General features: G+C 52.0%; 1 protein-coding gene across 1 annotated transcript in view; it reads right to left on the bottom strand.

Moving 5' to 3' along the window:
• Notch3 (notch receptor 3) overlaps window positions 1-22,127 on the bottom strand; it is a 37,360-nt gene extending 15,233 nt beyond the window's left edge. Inside the window, 36 exon segments of the mRNA XM_037197999.1 lie at window positions 1,567-1,651; window positions 3,437-3,659; window positions 3,910-4,064; window positions 4,308-4,640; window positions 6,520-6,740; window positions 6,742-7,086; window positions 7,416-7,459; window positions 7,462-7,533; window positions 7,616-7,648; window positions 7,651-7,875; window positions 7,952-7,966; window positions 7,969-8,083; window positions 9,359-9,543; window positions 9,913-10,060; window positions 10,189-10,390; window positions 10,708-10,744; window positions 10,747-10,872; window positions 10,875-10,931; window positions 13,351-13,422; window positions 13,425-13,505; window positions 13,977-14,069; window positions 14,072-14,089; window positions 14,610-14,761; window positions 14,840-15,032; window positions 16,904-17,014; window positions 17,139-17,304; window positions 17,307-17,374; window positions 17,716-17,829; window positions 18,133-18,246; window positions 19,481-19,666; window positions 19,760-19,915; window positions 21,401-21,574; window positions 21,577-21,633; window positions 21,720-21,798; window positions 21,800-21,841; window positions 21,927-22,127. Of these exon segments, the coding sequence (XP_037053894.1) occupies window positions 1,567-1,651; window positions 3,437-3,659; window positions 3,910-4,064; window positions 4,308-4,640; window positions 6,520-6,740; window positions 6,742-7,086; window positions 7,416-7,459; window positions 7,462-7,533; window positions 7,616-7,648; window positions 7,651-7,875; window positions 7,952-7,966; window positions 7,969-8,083; window positions 9,359-9,543; window positions 9,913-10,060; window positions 10,189-10,390; window positions 10,708-10,744; window positions 10,747-10,872; window positions 10,875-10,931; window positions 13,351-13,422; window positions 13,425-13,505; window positions 13,977-14,069; window positions 14,072-14,089; window positions 14,610-14,761; window positions 14,840-15,032; window positions 16,904-17,014; window positions 17,139-17,304; window positions 17,307-17,374; window positions 17,716-17,829; window positions 18,133-18,246; window positions 19,481-19,666; window positions 19,760-19,915; window positions 21,401-21,574; window positions 21,577-21,633; window positions 21,720-21,798; window positions 21,800-21,841; window positions 21,927-22,127 (4,698 nt within the window).
• Between the last annotated feature and the right edge of the window lie 2,854 nt (window positions 22,128-24,981).

Consider the following 24,981-nt stretch of genomic DNA (forward strand, 5'->3'; position numbering starts at 1 on the left):
ATGGATATCAACCAAACATGGCATATCAAGTTGAAGACTGGACAAGGCAACCCAGTATGAGGGAAAGGGTCCCAAAAGCCAGCAAAAGAGTCAGAGACAGCCCCCACTCCCACTGTTAGGAGTCCCACGGAAGACCAAGCTACACAGCTGTCACATGTATGCAGAGGGCCTAGGTCAGTCCCATGCAGACTCCCTGGTTATCAGCTCAGTGTCTCTGAGCTCCCATGAGCCCAGGTTAGTTGATTCTGTGTGTTTTCTTGTGATTTATTGACCCTTCTGGCTCCTACAATCCTTCTTCCTCCCTCTTCCTCTACCTAATGTTTCAGTCTCCAATTTTTTAAAAAATAAAATAAATAAGAAGAGCAAAATATTTGGAGTTTTAAAAAATTAAATGCAGTTCTCATATTCTATGAAATACAGATCCCTAGTAAAAGAAATGTGGAGGCTAGATGCTGTGGCACATGCCTGTAATCCCAGCTATTGGAGCTGAGGCAGGAGGATTATTTTCTTTATACACTGCCCAGCCCTCAGGTAGTGCGTGAGTGTGTGTGTGTGTGTGTGTGTGTGTGTGTGTGTGTGTGTATGTTGGTGTGTGTGTGTGTGTGTGTGTGTGTGTGTTGGTGTGTGTGTGTGTGTGTGTGTGTGTGTGTGTGTGTGTGTATGTGTGTGTGTGTGTGCCCATGAGTATGGAAGCCAGAGAACCAGCTCGGATGTCACTGCTCAGGACTGTCCGTCTTCTCTCATGAGACAGGTTCTCACTGACCAGGGTCTTGCCAAGGAGGGCTAAGCTAACTAACTAGCCAGGAGTCTGCTGGCTCCACCTCACCAGCACTGGGTTTACAAGTGTACCATATAGTGCCTGGGTTGTGTTTTGTTTCTGTTTTCCCATGTGGGTTCTGGGGATCAAGCTCAGGACCTCAGCACTTTACCGACTGAACCATCTGAAAATGGAGAGACCAGCCAAATGGGTAGGGTTCCTAGAAATAAATGGAGTCCAAGACCAGTTGGGGACACTTTCAGCCTGGACATGCTGGACAAAGAACAGAAAAAGCAGTCACTCTGTGAGCCAGAGTGCTCCCTCTAAGGCAGTGGTCTCAACCTTCCTAATGCTGTGACCCTTTAATATGGTTCCTCATGTTGTGGTGACCCCCAGCCATAAAACTTTTTCATTGCTACTTCATAATTGTAATTTTGCTACTGTTATGAATCATAATGTAAATATCTGATATGAAGGATATCTGATATGCGACCTCTGTGAAAGGGTTGTTTGACACCCCCCAAGGGGTCGTAACCTACAGGTTGAAAACCACTGCTATAGAATAGCCTGGGAGCAGGAGCTTGTGTGAGGAAGAACCAGATGGAGAAGGGGTAACCCGGGTAACCAGTGGCAAATCTCCTTCCCTCCTAACAAGGCAGCAGAGCCACATTAAGAAGAAAATGAGGTCACACAGATGTAGCAATTGTCTGGACCTGGGCAATGGAGAGAACGGAGACTTCCCCAGGCTCTCCGGCTGACCAGGGTGTCATGACCTGGGGCCCGGAGGGAAAGAGAGAAGCAGGCAATACCTTCAGTCTCTTGGCCTCTGGGCACTCTGAGTCCATCCAGTCAGTGGCCATCTCCCCCATCAGACTCTCGCTTTTGGCCATGTTCCTTGGGGAAAACAGGAAGAAAAAAATTTGAAAAAGTGCACTGGAGACATCTGGCCTGGAAGGAGGATGTAGGGTTCAATTCAGGCAGAGGTCATAGAGGCAGGTCATGGGTCACAAACTGAGGTAGGTTCTTGGGTTGTTGACAGGTTCCAAAGAGGGATGGAAGGATAGAGGTGAAGTTACAGGAATCGTGTCAGGTGGCAATCAACCTTTTTTTTTTTTTCCCATTTGTGTATGGCTGCGTGTGCACATGCATGTTTTGGGCACACGAGTGTGCATGTAGGTGTCCAGATATGAAGTTGATAAATAGGAATCATCTTCAATCTCTCTTCAGTCTTGGTCATTGAGGCAGGGTTTCTCAATCAAACCAAGAGCTCATGGATATGAGCTAGTTAGCTTGCTCTAGGAATCAGGACTGCACCTTCCAAGGCAGGCTGCCATGTTGTGGACTATTACTTTAACTACATAAAGGTGTGTTACATTTGTTTATGTTGTGGAATATTACTTGAACTATGTAAAGGCGTAAAGGCGTGTTACATTTGTTTATGCTGCATTTGTTTAATTATGTAAAGGTGTGTTGCTGCTTCACCTTGCCTGCCTAAGGCACCTGATTGGTCTAATAAAAAGCTGAATGGCCAATAGCAGTAGAGGGATAAGCAGGCCTGGTGGGCAGAGGGAATACATAGAGGGAGAGACGAGAAGAGAGAATGAGGAAGAAAGAGAGGTACATGCCTGGAGCCAGAAGCCAGGCAGCCGTCTACCAACCAGACACAGAGGAAGCAGGAAAGTAGGACATACAGAATGAAAGAAAGGTAGAAAACCCCGAGGCAAAATGTAGATGAAGAGAAACAGGTTAAAACAAGAGCTAAGACAAGGCCGAGCATTCATAACTAGTAACAAGTCTCCGTGTCATGATCTGGGAGTTGGTTGGTGGCCCCAGAGAAAGCCTGCCCTACGCTGCCATGCCCACCAAGCATTTAGGGAACTTATGACATTTATATGGGTTCTAAGGATCCAGACTCCAGCCGGCACTCCTGTTCAGCAATCCCTTAAAGTCCTGAGCCACCCCCTCAAGCCCCAGGCAGCCAGAATCTCAAGGTGTCAGGAGTGGTACACACAATGGAACAGGGATAGATAAGGAAAATGAGGGATCTAGATGATAGTGTCAAAGCTCATGGAAGAGGAGTTATTCATGGCTAATGGAGGGGTAGCCAAGATTGAAAATGTCATGCTGAGGAGTCATAGAATCCTAGGGGAGGTTAAAATCAGGATACAGTTGTAGGTATTGAGGGATAAGTCAAGTTGGAGGCTTGGGATCAAGGACCACAGGGAAAAATGAACACTGGATTGGGTGGAAACAGGGGTCTGGGGTGAGGTCAAAGGTACGGGTGGGTTGAAACCAGAGGGGGATTCAGGGATCATCAAGGACACAGTCCTCCTAGTCAGGGACAGGTTGAGATGATGACGTAACGTAGGTCTTGAGGACAGCAGTCACAAGGGAATGAATCAGAATGAAGTCTGTGAGCCCAGCTCAGGATGGGGCCAGGGAAGGATATGAGTCAGGAAATGAATAGAAATAGAAAATAAGATCAGAGGTCAGAGATCATGGGCAATCCCCAGGGATCATGGAGTCTTTGGTCAAAAGGATGAACACTGAAGCCCCAGATGGAATCTGAAGTTAAAGAAGTCAGGTGGGGGTCAGAGGTTGGAATATGACCAAGGTGGGGATGACCCAGAGCTTGCAAGGGCCCCATAGTTAGGGATAGAGAGCAGACAAGGTCCTCACTTCATGCCCAGTGCATCTTGTCCCACGGGCTCCCTCCGGCCCTTGTGGCCAGCTGCTATGTCCTTGTGTAGTGCGAAACCCTCAGGGAACCAGAGGGTGCTGTGTTCACGCTTGCGCCTGGCCACCATGACACCCAGGATGAAGATGACCAGCAGAAAGACGGCCCCGGCCACCAGCAGCGGCAGCAGGGGCACGCTCTGCTCCGGAGGCTCCAGTGGCTCTCCTGTAAGAAGGAAGCAGTGGGTGAGCCCTCAGCCAAGGAGCAGAGCAGGAACAACCCGGCGGGGTTTCCGTCGCAGGCGATGCTTAGATGTGGAGCGAGCAACTAGAGGTGGGCTTCGACTGTGAGAGGCTCTCACCCACCGGGCTGGCTTAGCTACGGGGCAGGGCTTCAGCCAGAAGACCGAACCACTAGGATCGAACCACTCTCTGGGGCCACGTGCTCTAATGGCCCGCTCTTCTTCCCACCTCACCTCGAACGTCCCGCAGTGGGTAGGGGAAATCAAGTCGCTCTACTGCTGACAAGGCTCCCAGGTAGTCAGCAGCGCTCTGGGCATCAGGGAAGCAGTGGTCATTCTCTGGTGACTGCAGGCAGAGCCGATTGTCAATCTCCAGCATCACTACAGAGCTGCGGGAACAGAGCCAAGGGACCCAAAGACTCAACAGCTGTCTATAGCATCCTAGAAAACCTCAGAAAGCCACCCCCATCACCACACCACCCACCCAACTCTCAGCTGAGATCCAACCCCACTAAAAAAACCTGTGGAAGATGCATTGCCAGGGAGCGCTCTCAATTAAGAAGTGTGAAACCCAAGGTCTGGATCATCGGTGCCCTGTCCACTGTACCCAGCCTTGGGCTATAGTCACTCACCCGATCACCTCGGGACCCAGCTCACGCCGGACCCGGGATTCAGAGCCAGGGCTCGGCCGGTGGTAGGGGAAGACCATGGCCTGGCCCCGCGCATCCAGGCGGAAGCGCAGCGAGGTGCGCAGGATAGCGCTGAGTCGCTGCAGGAAATCGGCGCTGGAACGCAGCAGCTCCTCAGGGGGCAGGAGAACCGTGAGGACCAGAACCCCTCGGGCCAGAAGGGCTGGGACCTCGCTGGCGCAGTCCAGCCCATCCCAACCACACTCCTCAGTGTTGCAGCCCTGGTCACAGCGGCCATCTGCAAAGTGGTCGGCGCAGTACTTCTCATACACCGGGCTGGAGGCAGAGAACACATGGTGAGGGATCCCCCAGACACCTAAATGCACACATGGCAAACAGCGGTACTGCACAGTGCTTGCACAGGCGGCTAGAATGTCCTTGCAAATGTCAGGCTTTCTGTAAACGCAGCTGTTGGCTGTATAACCACAGGTTCTGTGTCCGTAATTAGAAATACTTGGCACTAAAACTATTTCAGAGTTTAAATTAATTTGAGTTTTAGAATATTTGCCTATTTGCTTAAATATTATATATGCAATGAAATATCTTTCTATACATATTGTTTTAAGATATGATCTCATGTATCTCAGGCTGGCCTCAAACTCCTATGTCAGCCAGACATGAGGGCATACACCTCTAATCCCAGTACTCCCGGCAGAGGCAGTGGGGTGTTTCTGTGAGTTTGGGGCCAGCCTGGGCTACATAGTCAATTCCAGGCCAGCCAGGGCTACATAGTGAAACCCTAGCCCTATTTTAAAAAAAACAAAAAACAAAAAACAATGTAGCTAAGAGTGATCATGAACTGTCCTGCCTTCACCTGCTGAGTGCTGGGATCACAAGCATGCATCGCCACTCACACGTTAGGTGGTGCTTGAGGCAAAACCCAGGGCTTTGTGCATGTGAGGCAAGCGCTCCACCACCTGCGCTTCCTCCCCAGCCCGAGTCTAAACACAAAGGGACACAGCCCAAAAGTAGCTGAGTGTGCCTGAGTTTGGGGGTTGTTTTATTGCCATGCTGGGGATTGAACCAAGGGCCTCATGCTATCTCGGCAGTCCTCGGCCACTGAGCTACATCTCAGCCTGTGCCTGAATTCTGACTGCAACCTGTCAATGAAGTAAAGGATGGATTTTCCACTGTGGCATCATGCCCATGCTCCACACAGTTCAGGGTTTCGGGTTTGGGATTAGGGGTGCTCAACATCAATTATTAACTGAGCACCTGCTGCATGCTGCTCTAAATACCAAGATCCCACACACAAATCCTTGCCTCAGAAGAACTGGCATCCCTGTGGGTGGAGAGAGATGTCATAGGAGACAAGTGAGGAGAATGTTCAACATTCTAATTAGATGACAATCAATGGTAAATATAAATGTGCATGTGGTACTATTTGGAATTAAATACTAGGAAGCAAGGGATGTGCTGGGGGCACCTAAGAGTAATTTACAATATAGATAACACCATCTACGCAAAGGCTTGAAGAGGTGGGCGGAACTTCGGGAAGAACAATTCAGCCAGTGGGAGCAAGCAGAGCGTCCCCAGTAAGAGCAGGTATAGGACATCTGAGGAGGTCAGGGTGACTGGGGCGCTGGGGAAGGTTGGAATGGAAGATCGTGAGAAGACAAAGGTAGGAGAGGGCTCCAGACAAACAGAGGGGCACGGGGCTGGAGAGATGGCTCAGAGGTTAAGAGCACCAACTGTTCTTCCAGAGGTCCTGAGTTCAATTCCCAGCACCCACATGGTGGCTCACAACCATCTGTAATGAGATCTGGTGCCCTCTTCTGTGTACATAATAAATAAATAAATCTTCAAGCTGGCCTTGAATTCATATAGCGATCTGTCTGCCTCTGCTTCCCAAGTCCCAAGATGTGAGCCACTATACCCAGCTTAATTTTTAAAATTTTAAGGAAGACAGAAGAACAAGTCATAAGTATAGACAGATGGGCTGTGTAACTGCAGGCAGGCAGAAGCAAATGGCAAGATATGAAAATACAAACAGACAAAGATGAGGTACACAGGCGGCGGCAGGCGTGAGAAACGAAGGACCAGCCCCATCAGACAGTCCAAAGACAGACTTTCAGGGAAACTGGGCCAGATGTGGCTCACTGACAGACAGTGCAGCAGCGTATAGATGGACAGAGGACAGAGTCGGGGGGCTCACTTGCAGGTGCGTTCGCGGCCACCAGCGTAGCAGTCAAAGTTGTCATAGAGGCAGGCTGGAGAGCTGCAGGCTGGGTCACACCGGCTGTTGTTGAAGAGGCGCCAGCACTGCAGTGCCTCACACTGCCGCCAGGGGTCGTCCACGCTCAGCGAGCAGTCGCCGCCGTCCCAGCCACAGCCCGGGCTGTTGCATTCGCGATCGCAGTTCTGGTCCCCTCGCTTTGGCCTGACAGGCGGCTCTCGGGCACCGTGGCTCCTCGGGGACCTCAGGAGCTGTGGAAGGGGTCTCGCAACGCGGGCCAGTCCAGCCCGGCGCGCATACACAGCGGAAGAAAGGGACGATCTGTACCGGCAGGCATGAGCCCCCATGCAGACACGGGGCAGCTGCGCAGCTGGCGTTAGTTGCTCCTGAGGGCGACGCCCTAGAGACCCGGCAGAAGGGCCCGGACAGCCCGGGAGGACAAGCACAGCGCGGCCCGCGAGCGGTCTGCTGGCATGGGATCCCCACCGGGCACTTCAGCTCTCGGCAGGAGCGCGCCACCCTCTCACAACGCAGACCCCAGAACGGCTAGTGAGAGAACCAAAAGAGGAAAATTGGTAGTGAGAAGAAAAGAAACAGGAGGTAAAAAGAGAGAAGTGTGAGGGTCGAGACTTGAGAAATGATGACACCCCACCCCACCCGCCTCACCCCATCCAGCGACCTCCCCTTTCCTCTAAAGACCTGACTTTGAAGATAAGCCACGCCTTCCCCAGGAGGCCACATGGCCAAGCCACGGCTTCACTAAGTTACACTCCAAACCATAATTCAGCATCTCTCAGAACTCCTTTTTGCCTTCCCCTTTTCCCTTACAGACATACCCTTCCCCAAGGGCCTCCATCCCTGCCACGCACACCTACCTGGACACAGTGACAGGTGAAGGTCAGCCCACCTCCAGGGCCTGAGCTGGACGGCACTGGCCTCCATGCTGACATGGCTGGGACTCACAAGGGGACAGGGCAGTCTGACAGCGAGGCCCTAGACAAGCAGATGCCGGGAGTTCAACCACAATGGCAGACCCACAGTCAGGTTCCCTGGCCGGTCTATCTGCCATACTTACCTGTGAAGCCGGGATGGCAGAGGCAGCGGAAGTGCCACCTGGATCTTGTAGGCAGTCCCGGGTGTGTGCTGCGTGGCAGGCACCTGGGCGGCACTCATTGATGTCTGCCTCACAGTGCAGACCCGTGTATCCCGGGGGACAGTTACAGCGGAAGCCACCCACCAGGTCCACACAGGTGCCATTGTGTAGGCACCGGAGGCCCGAGTCCAAGGATGATGAGCCTGGGCCACAGTCATCCTCATTGATCTCACAGAGCACTCCTGGGGGATGGGACAGTGGTCAGTCAAGTCTAGAGACTGCCTCTTATCCTGTCCCCCAACCCTGGCCTTGACATACCGAGTGTGCCAGGGGACAGGAACAGAGATATCGGGCCACAAGGTCAATACAGGAGCCTCCATGCTGGCAGGGCCGGGAGGCACACTCATCCACATCGTCCTCACAGCTGTCACCAGAATAGCCAGCAGGACACTGGAGTGGGGCAAGAAAGGGATTCACTCAGGCCTAGGGACACAGACACGCCCAGGCATACCTGTGGACACGGAACCCCAGCACAAAAGGACACACATAGACATCCAATATTCAGCCAACATAGAGGGCAGCCTTACTCAGTACAGGGAAACACTCTGTCCTTGTAATTTTTTTCTCAACTTGAACTAAACCTAGACCTATCTGGGAAGAGGGAATCTCCCTTGAGAAATTGCCTCCTTCGGATTGGCCTGAGAATAGCTGTGGGTATATATATTCTTGACTGCTTGATGTGGAGGGCCCAGCCCACTATGGGTGATCCATCCCCAGGCAGGAGGGCCTGAGCTACAGAAGAAAGGTAGCCGAGCAACCCAAAGAAAGCTAGCCAGTACGCAGCATTCCTCTGTGGTCTCTGCAGCCTCCTGCCTCAGGCTCCCGCCCCGGCTTCCCTCAGTGGATGGACGGTAACCTATGAGTTGAAGTAAACCCTCCCTCCCTCGGGTTGCTTCGGGTCAGAGTGAGACTGGGGAGGCCACCAGCACAGCCGGTACACAGAAACGCACAAGGAAACACCCATCTAGACACAGACACTGGCAAGTCCCTCAGACCCACAGAGAGACGCAGAACTGGAGACAGAAACTCACACAAATGTGCCCAAATCCATCCACAAAGACATGAGGGTTAGGAGCTGAAGAGATGGCTCAGTGAGCAAGAGCACGTGCTGCACAACCAGGGGGACCTGAGTTCAAATCCCCAGCACCCACTTAAGAAGCTACCAGCCCAACTTCAGGTTCAGGGAGAGAAACTCAAGGGAATAAAGCAGTGGTAGAGGGGACACCTGATGTCTTCCTCTGGCCTCCCAGCACACTCCTGGGTGCACCCAGTGCACACACACAGACATACACCCATAAGAAGGGAAAAAAGACTGCTAAGTCTGGTTGCACACTTCTCTAGTCTCAGCACTCAGGAGGCAGAGGCAGGTAGATCTCTAATAGTTCAAGGCCAGCCTGAGCTACATAGCGAGACTCTGTTGAAGAGGAGGAGAAGGAGGAGACGACAAGACATGCAGCCAAGTGTGGTGGTAAATGCCTTTAACCCAGCACTCCAGAGCCAGAAGCAGATGAATCTCTAGGAGCTGGAGTATAGATGACTTACTTACCTCCATACATGAAGCATCCCTGTTCCCCCACCTCAGAAAGAGACATGCCCACACCAGGGAAAAGAAACACACCCAAGCACGATTAGCTTCTCTTCCCTCTCCCTGGGATGCACACTTACCTCACACACATAGCCCCCCATGTAACCACGGCAGGTGCCCCCATGGTGGCAGGGCTGGGCTGTGCAGGGGTCCACTTCCTGCTCACAGTGACTCCCGGTGCGGCCCTCTGGACACACACAGTAGTGGGAGTGGTCCTTGTCTACACACTGTCCACCTGCCTGACACAGCTGCTCCGACAGCACCCCTGAGAAGCGGAGAGCAGCCTCAGGCCATGCCCCCTTCCCTCTTCTGGGCCACATCACACATACATCCAGCATCCCTGCCAGCATCAATCCCTAGTGTCTCACCCACAATCCAGAGGGCGGTCAGGCAACTTGTCAACAGGCCTGGTCTCTTTCCATAACACCCAACTTTGACTCCCCTACCGGCTCAGTCACACACACACACAGCATCCCAGCTTATCTCCCACGACAGACACCATCACCATCCTGGCCAGCTATTCCACAGTCACACACACACACACACCGAACCACACACCTCGTTAGACCCGTATGCTGTGTGGCACCGTCACACCCCCTTCAGCCCCACACGCCCACCGCGTGCTGCCCCTCACCCATCTGGGCTGCAGCCTCCTTGCAGGGTAGACTCTGTATGTCACACAGGCGGCCACTCCATCCAGGGGGACAAAGGCAGTAGGCCCCAGTCTGGACACAGCGACCCCCATTCTGGCAGGGTGACGGGCTGCACCAGTCCACCAGATTCTGCAAAAGAACCCCTCAAGGTCAGCGCTGGGAGAGACCCCAGAAACAAGGTGGGCTTCTCCCTCCAGGATGCCCCACAGGCCCCAGCTGGTTTCCGGACTCTTCCCAGGACCTCAGACACCACCCACCTGACAGTGACTCCCAGTGAAGCCCTCCCGGCAGGTGCACTGAAACCCCGGGTGGGTGGGGTTGCAGATGCCCCCATGCAGACAGGGCCGGGAGAGGCAGGGGTCAGCCTCATATTGGCAGTGGGTGCCTTTGTAGCCCGGGCGACAGAGACAGCTGAAGGAGTTCACGCCATCCACACAGGTCCCTCCGTTGAAGCAGGAACTAGAAAGTAGGACAAGGGAATCAAGTTCCACCACCTTGAAGGCCAGCCTGACCCTCCAAGTGCTTCTCAACATCTGGTCCTCACTGTCCTCAACAAGCTATAGCTCTGTAGAGATCCCACTGGTCCCTTCACCTATGGATCCTGCTCCAGTCTGGGCCTCGCAAGGGCTGGAGTCTGCGACTTCCATGCAGCCTTGCCCTTTCTTGGACATATGCTATCATCACCAGAGCCCTCAGACAGATGCCAGGCCCAGGGAGCCCTCTCTGGTCCACATTCTGTCACAGGGCCCTGAGTGTCCAGCCCACACCCCACCCACCTGGGGCTGCAGTCCGGCAGGTCATTCTCACAGTGAAGCCTCCGTAGCCAGGTGGACAGGTACAGGTGAAGGAGGCCACGTGGTCAGTACAGGTGCCAGGGCCACAGGGGCTGCTCAGACACTCATCCACGTCCAGGGCACAGGTGGGGCCAGCAAAGCCAGTGAGCAGGAGCAGGAAAAGGAGCCCACGCCGTCCTGGCAGGAACCGCCATTGAGGCACGGGTCTGCAGTGAGCAGGAAGGAAGCTGGTCATTCCCTATGGCCACGTCAGCCTGGAATAAGCCAGATTCAATCTAGAGGGGATGCTCCTTTTGTTTGTTTGCTTGTCTTTGAACCAGGGTCTTGCTACGTAGCCGTGACAGGTCTGGAGCTCAATATGTAGAATGGGCTGGCCTCGAACACAGTGATGAGCCTACATTCTGCCTCCTGAGTGTTGAAATTAAAGGCGTGCACACACCACACATAATCCAGAGGGTCACTCCTGATCAGAGATCAAAGTTTGCCCCTTTTGTGGTTAAAGCCTCTTCCTACAAGTTGTCCTCGGGCTCCTAACATGAACGCTATAGCACAACATGTGCAATGTACACACAAGTAAATAAATGCAAAAGCAAATGTCAAATCCCTTTGGAGGAAATGGGAAGGGGAAGAGTGGAGGTGGGGGGTAGGGACTGGAAAAAATTAATTAATAAATAAAAAATAAAATTTAAAAACTCCCCTTTGAGCTATAAAGCTGGCCCTACCTATCCTGAATTCAGACTCTGTTGTGGAATATTCCTTTACACTGTATGAAGATGTGTCACTGTGACTGGTTTAATAAAGAGCTGGATGGCCACTAGCTAGGCAGGAAGAGGTTAGGTGGGACTTCTGGGGACAGAGAGCTCTGGGAGGAAGAAAGGAGAGGTCGCCAGCCAGACACAGAGGAGGCAGCATGGCAGTACAGAGTAAAGGTAACTGAGCCACGTAAAAGAACTTAGATTAAGAGATCTGGGTTAAGTTATAAGAACTAGTTAGGAACAAGCCTAAGCTAAGGCCAATCTTTCATAATTCATAAGTCTCCATGTCACTTTTTGTGAGTGGTAGCCCAAAGAAAAATCCACATACAAGAATTGCAGGTTTGCTGGCAATGGTGGCACACGCCTTTAATCCCAGCACTCAGGAGGCAGAGGCAGGCGGATCTCTGTGAGTTCGAGGCCAGCCTGGTCTACAGAGTGAGATCCAGCCCAGGCACCAAAACTACACAGAGAAACCCTGTCTCGAAAAAAAAAAAAAGAATCTTCAGGTTCAACCAGCAGATGAGAAAGAGTGAAAACCAGAGCTCACATGAGGACTACACACGCACTTTCTTCTTACTCCCTAAGCAACAGAGTGTAACAAGCACGTGCGTGGCATCTACACTGTGCTTGCTACTTTAAGCTGTGTAGAGGGTCCGGGAAGGTGGTTCGGCCGGGGAAGGTGCCTGTCACCCATGACTGACTACCTGAGTTCAATTCCTGAAATCCACACGGTGGAAGGAGATAACCAACCCCTCCAAGTTGTCCTCTGGCCTCAACACGTGCAATGTAGCAAGTGTGTGCACCAACACACACACACACACACACACACACACACACACACACACACACACACCATACACACAATAATAAGATTTAAATTAAAAATTAAGCCTAAATTAGTTAAGACGGCTCAGCATGGGCTGACACCTGCCACAAGCCCGACATCCTGAGTCGTAGCCCTCGGTCCTGGAGGTGGAAGGACAGAATTCCAAAAACTGTCCTCTGACCTCTACATGTGGCACACATACACATAATAAGTCAATGTAGAAATTTTTAAATAAAAAGTAAGGTACCCAGAGATGATTTAAAGTCTCTGGGAGGATATGCAGAGGCTATTTGCAAACACTAAGCCATTTTAAAAACAAGAGACTTGAGCATCCATGGAGTCTGGTATCCACAGAGGCTTTGGGTCCAGTCTCAAAGCACCAAGGGACACATGTACTGTTACTGCCTGCTCGATTGGTGAGCTCAGCACAGACCTTGGTGATAGGGTAGCCACTACTAGCCACAGGAGACTAATGGGCCTTAACATTACTGCTAGTCCAAATAAAATACATTTAGCAGAATTCAAATTTTCAAAAGCCTATACGTGGAAATGAAAATATTTTCTTGTTTGTTTGTTTTTTGTTTTGTTTTTTTGGTTCCTCTGTGTAGCCCTGGCTGTCCTAGAACTCACTCTGTAGACCAGGCTGGCCTCAAACTCAGAGATCCGCCTGCCTCTGCCTCCCGAGTGTTGGAATTAAAGGCGTGCGCCACCACCCGGCCATGTGGGTTTTTTTTATCATTACTTTGTGCATATGTGTGTGTGTGTGTGTGTGTGTGTGTGTACATGTGGTATTTGTGTAGAGAGCAGAGGACAACTCGTAGGACTGAACTCGGGTCATCAGGCTTGGAGGCAAGCCCCTCTAACTGCAGAGTCATCTCAGCAGCCCAGTGCTTATTGATTTAGCAGTGCTGCAGACAGAACGAAGGCCCTCGTGCGTGAGGAGGGTGACAGAGCTGTGAGGACACAGCAACACTGTGCCAGGCACATATATGGCTTGGCGGGTGGGTTCCCTGGGGAAGCGCCCCCATAGCTCCCTGCACTTACTGGGGGCACAGTCGTCAATGTCCTGATCACAGAAAGGGCCAGTGTATCCCCCATGGCAGATGCACCTGAAGCTCCAGGAAGGTTGGTGCAGGTGCCATGGGGGCCGCAGGGTGAGGCACTAGCACACTCATCCACATCCTGCTGGCATCGTGAGCCTGGAGGGGAGAAGGGAAGTAGTTACGGTTAGAGGAGTAAGGTGGGGTGTGAGGGTGCCTGCAGCTCAAGAACCTGCAGGCTGAGGCAGGAAGAGGCAAAGGCAAGCAATTGCCCCTGGGTATTTGGCACATGCCACTCCTGAACTATGTTCTGCCTTATCTCTGCAGCTGGTGAACGTACACCCTTCAAAGACTTGTCATCAAACCTCAAGCATCCCAGCATCCTCAGCCCCACATGGCTCCCTCTTATCCTGAGCTGACTCGTGTGGGCTGCGAATGTCTAGATACAGCTGTCTTTGCCCAGAATGAAGGACCTTCAAAGGCAGAGCAGGGGTGGGTCTGCTTTGGGCTTCCCAGCATCACCCGACATGAAGTGAGGAGCAGGAAAAGGAGGTAGAGAGACAGGAGGAGGAAGAAGAGGAGGTGGGAGGGGAGGAGGAGGAAAAGGAGAGGAGGAGGACATTGGTGTACCTTGCCAGCCAGGGACACAGGAACAGACAGTCGGCTGGCCAGGGTCAGACTCACAGTGGCCTCCATGCTCACAGAGGCTTGGAGTGCAGGGGACAGCACCTCACACTGACGGCCTGCAGGGAACCAGCAGGGTTTAGGTCATCTTGGAAGACTCATTGCGCCCATCTCCCCCAGCCATGGAGTCCCACCCTGATATCCAGAAAGACAGAAAGAGAGAGAAAGGAAAGAAGAAAAGAAAAGGCAGAAAGGGCTGGAGGGATGGCTCAGCTGTTAAGAGCACCGATGCCCAGTCATGGGGACCAGAGCTCAGACCCCAGCACCTATATAACAAACGCTAACCCCAGCTGCAAGTCAGAAGGAAACAGGAGGACCACAGGGACTCACTGGCTTCCAGCTATCCAAGAAAGCACAACCCCAGGTTCAGGGAGAGACCGTGCCTCCGAGGAATGGGTAGAGAGTGGCAGAGGATGACCCCTACGTCCTCTTCTGGTTCTGGCCTCCACGCACAGGCACGTGTGCACAGAGACACATGGGGGGGGGATGGGGGCAACTAACAAAGCTTTAAAAAGAGTAGAAAGGAAACGTGAGAAACGAGGGTATCAGGGACCTGAGGAGGAATGTGATGACACACACCCTGGAATCCAGGGGGACAGGTGCAGTGGAAGCCTAGTCCATCGCTGGTGCAGGTACCACCAGCCTGGCAGGGCTGGGACTCACAGGCATCTGGAGCCAGGCTCTGGCTGCAGCGGGGGCCACTCCAACCGGGCTCACACACACAGCGGAACCTGGTGGGGGAGGCAGTCAGGGGTGGCAGGTGACCAGAGACAGCAGAAGAGGGGTCAGGAGTTGGGGAAGGGCCTCACCCGCCAGAGGCGTCATGGCAGACTCCGTGGCTGCAGGGCTTGTGGGCACAAGGATGATTCGCAGGCAGGCAGAGAGGAGGCAGGGAGCCGGGCGGACAGAGGCAACGGAATCCATTTTCCCCGTCCACACAGGAGCCGCCCTCTCCACACGGGCTGGACGCACACTCGTTGATCTCCACATTGCAGAGGGGCCCTGGGAAGCACACAGGCAACTTCGTTCCAGAACAAAGAGAGAGGTGCTGACTGAGGGGAAGGGAACGCCTTCTTCTACACCACACAGCTGTGTCCCCATGTGAGGAGGCCCTCATTCTGCTGACGGGGGTGACAACCCCCAAACCAGTGAGTGAGCAAGCTCAGGATACGACAAGGCAGGTGTGCTCTCTCTCTCTCTCTCTCTCTCTCTCTCTCTCTCTCTCTCTCTCCATCTCTCCTTTCTCTTTCTGCTTTTTAAAAAGTTGATCGTTTATTTAATTTATTTATTTCATGTGAGTGCTTGTATGTTATGTTAGTGCAGGATGGTGTGTGCTCCGTGCCCATGAGAACCAGCAGAGGGGGAACTGGGGTTACAAGCAGTTGTGAAACACACTGAACACAGAGAGATCAAACCGGTGCCTACATGGAGCCTTCTACATTCTAGGGTACTTGCTACAGGAAGGTACTCCTGCAAGCTACCAAAGGAGAACTGTGAACACCAGCCCAGCCACGAACCCTCTGATCTACAAATGGTGTCCCGCCTCCAAGACAGGCTAGTGCAATGGCGGCGTGAAGTTTATGGGAGTAACCAACCGATATCCCAACCGAAATCTGATTTGACTGAAGGCTCACTCAAGGAGAAGCCCATACCCGACATTTGCTTCAATAGTCAAGAACCTGAGGCCGGGCGTTGGTGGCGCACGCCTTTAATCCCAGCACTCAGGAGGCAGAGCCAGGCGGATCTCTGTGAGTTCGAGGCCAGCCTGGGCTACCAAGTGAGCTCCAGGAAAGGCGCAAAGCTACACAGAGAAACCCTGTCTCGAAAAACCAAAAAAAAATTAAAAAAATAAAAAAAAAAAAAAAAAGAACCTGAGGCTAGGTAGCCCTGGGGCCTAAGATAAAACCAAATACTACTAGTCTTAAGAGTAAAAAAATAAAGTAGTGATAAAATGCCTCCTAATGCTATTCTGCTGTCCTCATAGATCACTGCCTTGCCCAGCGATCATCAGAGGAGCTTCCCCCTGCAGTAGTTTCCAGTCTGATGTTTCTGTGGGATTCCTGAGTGTGTGGATGAGTGGGTCTCTGATTCTTTTTATTGTTGTAGTTGTTGTTGTTGTTTTGGTTTTTTTGAGACAGGGTTTCTCTGTGTAGCCCTGGCTGTCCTGGAACTAGCTCTGTAGACCAGGCTGGCCTTGAACTCACAGAGATCCACCTGCTGGGATTAAAGGCGTGCACCACCACTACCAGGTGGGTCTCTGATTCTTGTGTCTTCTCTTGAGCTCTTTTCCTTCTGGATCTGTTTTGTCCAATTCCAATGTGTTGGTTTTTGTTTTATCTTATTTTATTTTATTACATTTTTATTTTATATTAAAAAACAAAAACAAGCAGTTATGAGCTACCATGTGGGTGCCGGGAACTGAACCCCAGTTCTCTGCAAGTGCAGAAACTGCAGAGCCAGTTTCTTTGGCTGGCCGAGTGCTCACTGATGCTCAGGCTAGCCTCGAACCTGTACCAACCCTCCTGCCTTTGCCTCCGAGTATTGAGGTTACAGGCATACATCACCATGTCTGGCCTTGGATAATCGTGTGTGTGTGTGTGTGTGTGTGTGTGTGTGTGTGTGTGTGTGTGTGCAAATAAAGGGAGGAATGGTTCACTGGGGGGGGGGGATGCTTGCCACCAAGACTGACGGCCTGAGTTGGGTCCTTGGGACCTATATGGTATTATGAGAGAACTGAACTTCACACATACACAAAATAAAATGTAATTTTTAAAAAAATAAAGGTGTGTGTGGGGAAACCCACCCAAAAGAGACTTGGAGCTTAATCCCTATCCTTCAAGGCCCTCCCCGCTCCATGGCAGCCACCTGCCCACCTGTGAAGCCAGGCTGACAGATGCAATCGTAGCGGTTGATGCCGTCATGGCAGACTCCAAAGGTACAGGGGTTGCTGGCACAATCATCAATGTTGACTTCGCAGTTCACACCTGCAGGGAGGGGAATATGGCAGGGAGTAGCCGCTATTGGCAAGTACTACTCCCAAACCCCTCACGGACACCCCACACACACACCCGTATACTATCCCTGTCACAGCCCAGCCCCAGACCCCACCTGTGGTTCCGGGAGGACAGCGGCAGAGGTACTTGTCCACCAAGTCCAGACATTTGCCCCCGTAGCGGCAGGGCTGGCTGCGGCACTCATCCACCTGGCTCTCGCAGCGTGTGCCCGTGTAGCCCGGGGCACACGCACACGAGAAGCTAGCAATGCCATCGACACACAGCGCCCATGGTGGCAGGGGTCCGGAGAGCAGTCGTCCACATTTCGCTCACAGAGAGTGCCCTCAAAGCCTGCAAGAACAAGAGGTTAGGGTCTGCCCGCTCGCTCGTCCATGGCTCGTCTTGGCCCAATTCTAGCTCAGCTCTCAGGCCCCACCCCTTCTCCCTTCCGTCCCACCCTCCAAGCTCCGCCCCTTTCACTTTAAATCCCACTTCCAGCTGCTCCCTGAATCCTGCCAAGAACCCTGCCTACCTCCACCATCAGCGCCACACCCCAGCTGTCACTGGCCCTGCCCTGGCCTCGCTGAAACCCTCCTCTGAGGCTGTCCCCAGTTCCGCTATCGGTCCTTGACGCCCGTCAGCCCACCAGCCCACCTTGAGGTCCTTGCCACAGTCTCACGGTCCACCCTCACCCTCTGCACAGCGACACTCATAGCCATCGGGCTGGTCCACGCACTTGGCACCATTCCGGCAAGGAGTGCTTGCACATTCATCCACGTCCAGCTGACACATGGACCCACTGAATCCTGGGAGTAAGTAGTGGAGGAAAGGCGACATTCATCGTCAAAGCAGGCACCCTGCCTTATTTGAGTAGGAAACCCCCTTTGCTTTGTTTTAAATTAATTTCAAGGTAGTCAAGGCCAGGGACACATCTCAGAGGAGAAGGGTGCTTGCCCACCAAGCCTGACCACCTGAGCTCAATTCCCAAGAATAGTGGAAGGAGAGAACCCACATACACAAAAAAAGCAATTAATTAAGTAATTACTTTCTTCTTAAATTTCAGTGTTGTCATAACCTGACATGCCAGGCTCTCTGTGCCAGGTCCTCACCTGAGGGGCAGGTGCAGCTGAAGCCATTGACTCGATCCTTGCAGACACCACCATTGACACATGGACTGCTCTGACATTCATCGATGTCCACCTCACAGTAGGTCCCCGTGAAGCCTGGGAGGGGACAGGATGGGGCACTGGAAGTTCCCTGAGCTCAGGGGGTCTTTTTCACCTTAGTTTCAGGGCTTTGGTTTTGTTGTTGGTTTTTGTCGAGCTAGGTTCCTGCTATGTACCGTGAGCTGGCCTCAAACTGATGATCCTCCTGCTTCAGCTGCCCAAATGCTGGATTACAGGCGTGCACGACCACATTCAAACTTAGATTTAGATTCAAACAAGCTGAGCCCTCGCCCAGCTGTGGTTTCACATGGACCAGGGTTGATGAAGCTCCCCTTCAATAACATCTGGCAAAATTCTGCTCTGGCCCTGCACCTGCCTGATCCAGGGTCACAAGGTTTCACCCTAAAGACACAGAACTCTCCCTCTCTCTCTCCAGCCAGGAAGCTTTAAACCCAGTTTGGGGCCAGCAAGATGGTTTAACAGAGAAGGACGCTTGCTGCCAAGCCACACGGCGTGGAACCCTCATGGAAGGAGAACTGATTCTTGAAAGTTGCTATCCAATCTCCACACTCACACCACGCCATGAACTCATCAATGCGTGCACACACACACACACACACACACACACACACACACGAATGTAAACTTTCAAAGAATTATTGTTACCAGGCACAGTAGCACATGCCTTTAAATCTAATATTTGGGAAGCAGAGGCAGGTGGACCTCTGTGAGTTCAAGGCCAGCCTGGTGAGTTCCAGACAGGGTCTCACTATGTAGCCCTGGCTGGCCTGCAATTCTCTATGTACTGAAAGTGTGTGTCACCACAGCTGGCTTGAAATTTTTTTTTGTTTGTTTGGTTGGTTTTGTTTATTTGTGTGTGTGTGTGTGTGTGTGTGTGTGTCACACACATGGGTATCCTCAGAGGCCAGAAGAGGGTGGTATATCCCCTGGAGCTAGAACTACAAGCAGTTGTGAACTGCCCCATATGGGTGCTGGGAACCAAACTCGTCCTCTAGAAAACCAGGAATTACTCTTAACCACTAAGCTACCTTTCTAGCCCTTTTTATTTTATTTTATTTGAGACAGGATCTCACCTCATTATCCTAGCCATCCAGAACTTACCATGTGGACCAGGCTGCCTCTGCTCACAAGTGTTGGGATTACAGGCAAGTGTCTCCATGCCCAGCATATTTTTTTTTTTTAATTAATAAAAATGAACCCAGTTTCACCCTGGCTTTTCTTGCCCAGGCTCCAGCCTTCAGGACCCACCCAAGCCACACCCACCACCCACCTGCCATGCAGATGCAGGTGAACTGGCCAATTCGGTCAAGACATGTGGCCTGGTTGCGACAGGGCCCAGACAGACACTCATTGACATCCGTCTCACATCGAGGTCCAGTGTAGCCACGGCCACATTGACACAGGAACGAGCCTGTGTGTTCACACACCGACCCCAAATGTTCACAGGGATTGGCACCTGCGGAATGAGGGTACAGCCAGGATGGGCATGGCAACCACAGCTCCACCTTTCCCTGTTTTCAGACTCATTTCCAGAAGGTGCCCCTCTCACCAATGGAGCACTCGTCCACATCCTGGTCACACGCCCCTCCGGTGAAGCCGGGTGGACAGGTGCAGATGGCCCGGCCGCTCACAGGATTTGTGTCACAGATAGCATCCTCATGGCAGGGATTGCTGACACAGGCATCATCCAGATGACACAAGAGGCCTGAGAAAAGGTAAGCCAAGATCAAGAGCTGGTCCCCAGGTCTACCCAAAGTCCCACATGCCTAGCATTTGAGGAAGAGGTTGATTCTAGGGATGGAACACCAGGACCCTGCGCATACAAAGCATGAATGATGCACTGAGCTAACACTCCCAGCTCCTTGCTTTTGGTTTATTATTACTTTTTTAATTAATTTACTTATCTGGGGGGGGTTGCAAATGTCATAGTGCATGTATAGAGGTCAGAGGACAACCTGGGGGAGTGGATACTCCCCTTTTACCCTGTGGGTCCCAGTGATGGAATTTAGATGGCTAGGCTTATTCAGCAAGCACCTTTAACCTCTGAGTGTCCATCTGGCCATCTCGATTGCTTCCTCTTGTTACTGTTGTGTTTGTTTGTTTATTTGTTTTTTGAGGCAGAGTTTCTCTGTGTAGCCTGGCTATCCTGGAACTCAATTTGTAGACCAGGCTGGCCTGGAACTCACAGAGATCCACCTGCCTCTGCTTCCCAAGTGCTGGGATTAAAGGCGTGCACCACCACTGCCTGGATGCCTCCTATTTCTTGCTTATATTAACCATCCGTGTATTTAGTATCTGTTTCTTTTTAAGCCATTTATTATGAAAAAATCGAAATACACAGAATATGTTTCACATATGGAGCACTTGGTTCACTATTATTTATCTATTAACCTGTTTCTTCTAAACTATTTGAAAATAACTTGGAAATGTTTTACAAACAAGTCACTAAGGGCTGGAGAGACGGCTCAGCAGCTAAGAGTACTAGCTGCTCTTCCGGAGGACCCAGTTTTGATTCCCAGCACCCATACAGAAGCTCACAACCATCTGTAACTCCAGTGCCAGGGGATCTGATTAATTCTTCTGGCCTCTAAGCATACCAGTCACGAATGTGGGACCAGACATACATGCAGCCAAAACACACATATAAAATAAACTTTTTTGGCGGGGAGAGGGGGTTTGACACAGGGTTTCTGTATGTAACAGCCTTGGCTGTCCTGGAACTCACTTTGTAGACCAGGCTGGCCTCAAACTCACAAGAGATCTACGGCTGGGATTAAAGGTGTGTGCACCATTCCCTGTTATCCAAGTGCCCCTCTTAACACGTTCTCTGACCCTTCTAACTTCCCTATGTCCTGCCTCTTTCCCAGTCAGACCTCTCAGGAGTTCTCCCATTCCAATAGCGTCTGCCTTGGGCTGTGTACCAGCATCCTCACAGGACAGAGGCTCAACCTTCCTCCTAAATCCAGTCTCCAGCATCCCCTCCCTCCGCGATTCCTTCCTCCCTCCTCCCCTCCCTCATCTCTGCTGCCTTTCTTCATGCTAAGGATCAAACCCAGGGCCTAGCGCACTCTAAGCACATCCACTCCAGCCCCATCACAATCGTTCTAACACTCAAATCAGAATCTGTCTTCCCTTCCATTCTGAAGCCATCAATGGCATCCTGTTGCCCACAAAGAAAATGGCCACTCACCTGTCTTGCCCATGGGGCAGGCACAATAGAACGAGGCTACACGGTCATGGCAGGTAGCCCCGTGGAAGCACACAGCTGTGGCACAGTCATCGATGTTCTGACTGCAGCTCTCGCCTGTCCAGCCGTTGACGCACACACAGCTGTGGCCACCCAGCAGGTTGAAGCAGGTGCCCCATTGTGGCAGGCATTGGGCTGCAGCTGACACTCATCCACATCCTCTGTGCAGAACTGACCTAGGGCACAAAGATGTACTGGTCTAGGCTTCTCCTATGTGCCCACCCGACATCAGCCCCCAGCTCCCGGCAACCCTGGTGCCCACCTGTCCACTCAGGAGGGCACTGGCAGTTGTAAGTGTTGACACCGTCCACGCACGTTCCCCATTGAGCACGATGTCCAGGAACAGTCATCCACGTTGACTTCGCAGTTCTGGCCCTCGAAGCCCTAGTGGGAAGGACAAGGTAAAGATGGTCACTAGGAGGCTAGCCTACTGTCCCCCAGCTGCCTCCCCTGGGTACCACTTACTCACCAGGAAGGCAAGCACAGTCATAGGTGGTATCACTACTCTGCCTACAGGTGCCACCGTTCCGACATGGGGAAGGGCACAGGGCACCGTAGGGTTCTCACACAGCAGCCCTGTGTAGCCAAGTGGGCACAGGCAGCGGAAGGAGCCAGGAGTGTTGAGGCAGGTACCGCCATGGCGGCAGGGCCCACCCGCTCGGCCACTCATCTACGTCACCCGGCAGCTGCGACCCTGGTAGCCCGGCGGACAGGAACAGACGAAGCGGCCATCCGACCCCACTGAGCAGCGGGCACATGCGCACAGGGGCTGCTGAGGCAGGGGTCTGGCAGGGAGCAGTCTGGGCCTGGAAGAACCAGGAGAGGGTGAGCTTGGACTGACCACATCTTAACCTAACTCGGGCTCTCATCCAAGCCCACCCCTTCACCTCGGAAGCCACGGGGACAACGACAGGAGAACCGGGCAGTGCCCGCCACCACCGAAACTCTGGCAGACGCCACGCCAGCACAGGGGCCTGAGTGGCAAGGATCTTCCAGCTGGCACCGCTCACCCACCCAGCCTGGCAGGCACCTGTGGGAAGAAGAGACGTGTGGTGGGCACAGTATAAAGCATGGTGATCCCCGACGGAAAACACAAGACGCACTCATCAAGAGCACACTTGCCAAACAAACTGTCAGACATCCATCTGCTCTTTCTTCCTATTTTACATAGGGTTTCACTACACACTCCTGGCTAGCCTGGAGCCACAGGAATTTACTTGCCTCTGCCTCTACCTCTAGATCGCTAGGTTTAAGGTGAGTCCACCAGTCTCGGCCACACTCTTTTATTCTGACAACAAATGTTATCAAATATTGCTACTACAAACTAAAACATGGCAGCAAACAAAATAAAAATGATTCTTACCCTCTTGGTCCTCATAGCTAGGTCAGGCAAAGAGAACAAGTAACAAATTAATATGAAACATGCCAGCAACAGCTTTGTCTAAGCCACAAGGGCTTGTGAAGGACGTGGTAACCGCCCCCCCCCACGCGCCCGAAGACATGCCATGTCCCACAGTTGTGACTATCATCTTTTTTTTTTCTTTTTAAAGAGGTGGCTCACACTTTATAACCTGGCACTCAGCAGGTGGATCAGGAGTTCAAAGGAGCCTTAGCCACATAGCAAGTTTGAAGCCAGTCTTGACTACATGAGACCCTGTCTCAAAACAAATACACACATTTTTAAACAAATACTGAGAGGGCTGGGATATAGCTCAGTGGTACTGCACTTGCCTAGGATATACAAAGCTCTGGGTTCAGTCCCAGCACAAGAAAAAAGAAGGAAGGAAAAAGAATTTTTGCCAATATGATTATGAAGGATTTCAAGATGAATTCACCCTGGATTATCCAAGCCATTCCAAATGTCTTTTTTAAAATGATTTATTTATTTTACTTTTGTAAGGATGAGTTTTTTTTTTTTCTTGCATGTATGTATGTGCATAATGTCCATGCCTGCTGCCCGTGGAGGTCTGAAGAGGGCAGTGACATTGAGGACAGTTGTGGGCCACCATATGGGTTCCAGGAACCAAACCCAGGTCCTCTGAAAGAGCAATAAGTGCTCTTAACTGCGGAGCCATTTTTTCCAGCCCCTATTCATTTATTTTTAATTATGTGTATACATGTGTGGCTGCGTGTGGGCATGTGTGCAGTGTCCTCAGAGGCCAGAAGAGGTCATCGGAACCCTGAGGCTGGAGTTACAGGTGGGTAACCATCCAAGCACTGGGAATCAAACTTGGGGTCTCTGCAAAAGCAGTATGTGCTCTAAACCACTGAGCTATTTCACCAGCCTGGACATACAGTATCTTTAGAAGAGAAAGGTTGGAATGAGGCTCAATGGTAGAGCTCTTGCTGGCTTGTGCAGAGCCCTGGGTTCCATTCCCAGGACACAAGAGAAAGAAGTCAGGACAGCAAGAGAAGAGAAGAGAGACTGAGAAAGAAACTGATTGATTTAGGAGAGAGAGAGACAGACAGACAGAGAGAGAGAGAGAGAGAGAGAGAGAGAGAGAGAGAGAGAGAGAGAGAGAGAGAAAAGTCATGTACAGACAAAGGCAGAGGATAAGGTGAGGCAGCCATAAGCCAAGGACTGCCTGAGCCAACAAGAAGCTGGAAGGCACAGTAAGGGATTCTCCCCTCTGAGCGCTGTAGGGAAAGCCAGTGCTGGCAACGCCTTCATTTCTGACTTCCGGCCTCCAAGATTTTTCCAGAGTACATTTTTGTTGTTTTAAGCCACCCTGTTTGTGGTAATCTGCTACAGCAACCACAGGAAACTCACAGGCAGCCCAAGGGTAATGGAATGAGGGGGTGTTACATTTTCACACACTGAAGAAGGTAAAAAGGGTGAGCCAAAGGGTGATGTGGGAAGGGCCCTCCAGGTAGTGGGAACAACAAACGAAAAGCCTAAGACTCCAGGAGACTGGTACACCCAGAAGGGCCCAGAAACCACACAGATACATACAACTGGCCACACTGGCCTGGCAAACACCGACACCAAGCCACAGCCTCCCACGCATATGTGGGAAACTCTCACTCACATGGGCAGGCGGAAGATAGCCACAAACCCTAAACTCCTTTCTCCAAGCGCACACAACCCTCCTCCACGGATCGGGCGGGGCTTCTCATAGACCCCTCAGCCCTCATGCTGGAAGCGGGGCTGCAGCCTGCAGCCCCTTCCCCAAACCCACCAAGGTAGTCCTGAGTGTAAGAAAATAAGAATTGAAGACAAAGCTTTCAACCTTCCCAGGGACAGGGGTGAGGAAGGCTAAGGAGGGTGAATGGAGGAGTCAAAAAGGTCTGGCTCTGCTATGACACACCTTCGACACCCCTACCCCGACCCTCCTCTCTTTACCCTACCTTTCCGGCTCCCTGACGGATCCCCTAGCTCAGTCTGGTCCAAACGCCAGGACAGAACTCAAAGCACTTCTTAGCGTCACCTTACAATATCCCCCACCCAATTCCGTTCCAGCTAAACCCTGCAGGGTGTGGGTGGCGTTGGAAACTCGGAGGTGATGCTCTCAGCCCCCTTCGCC

This window comes from Peromyscus leucopus, chromosome 22 (assembly GCF_004664715.2).
Source record: "Peromyscus leucopus breed LL Stock chromosome 22, UCI_PerLeu_2.1, whole genome shotgun sequence".
NCBI lineage: Eukaryota > Metazoa > Chordata > Mammalia > Rodentia > Cricetidae > Peromyscus > Peromyscus leucopus.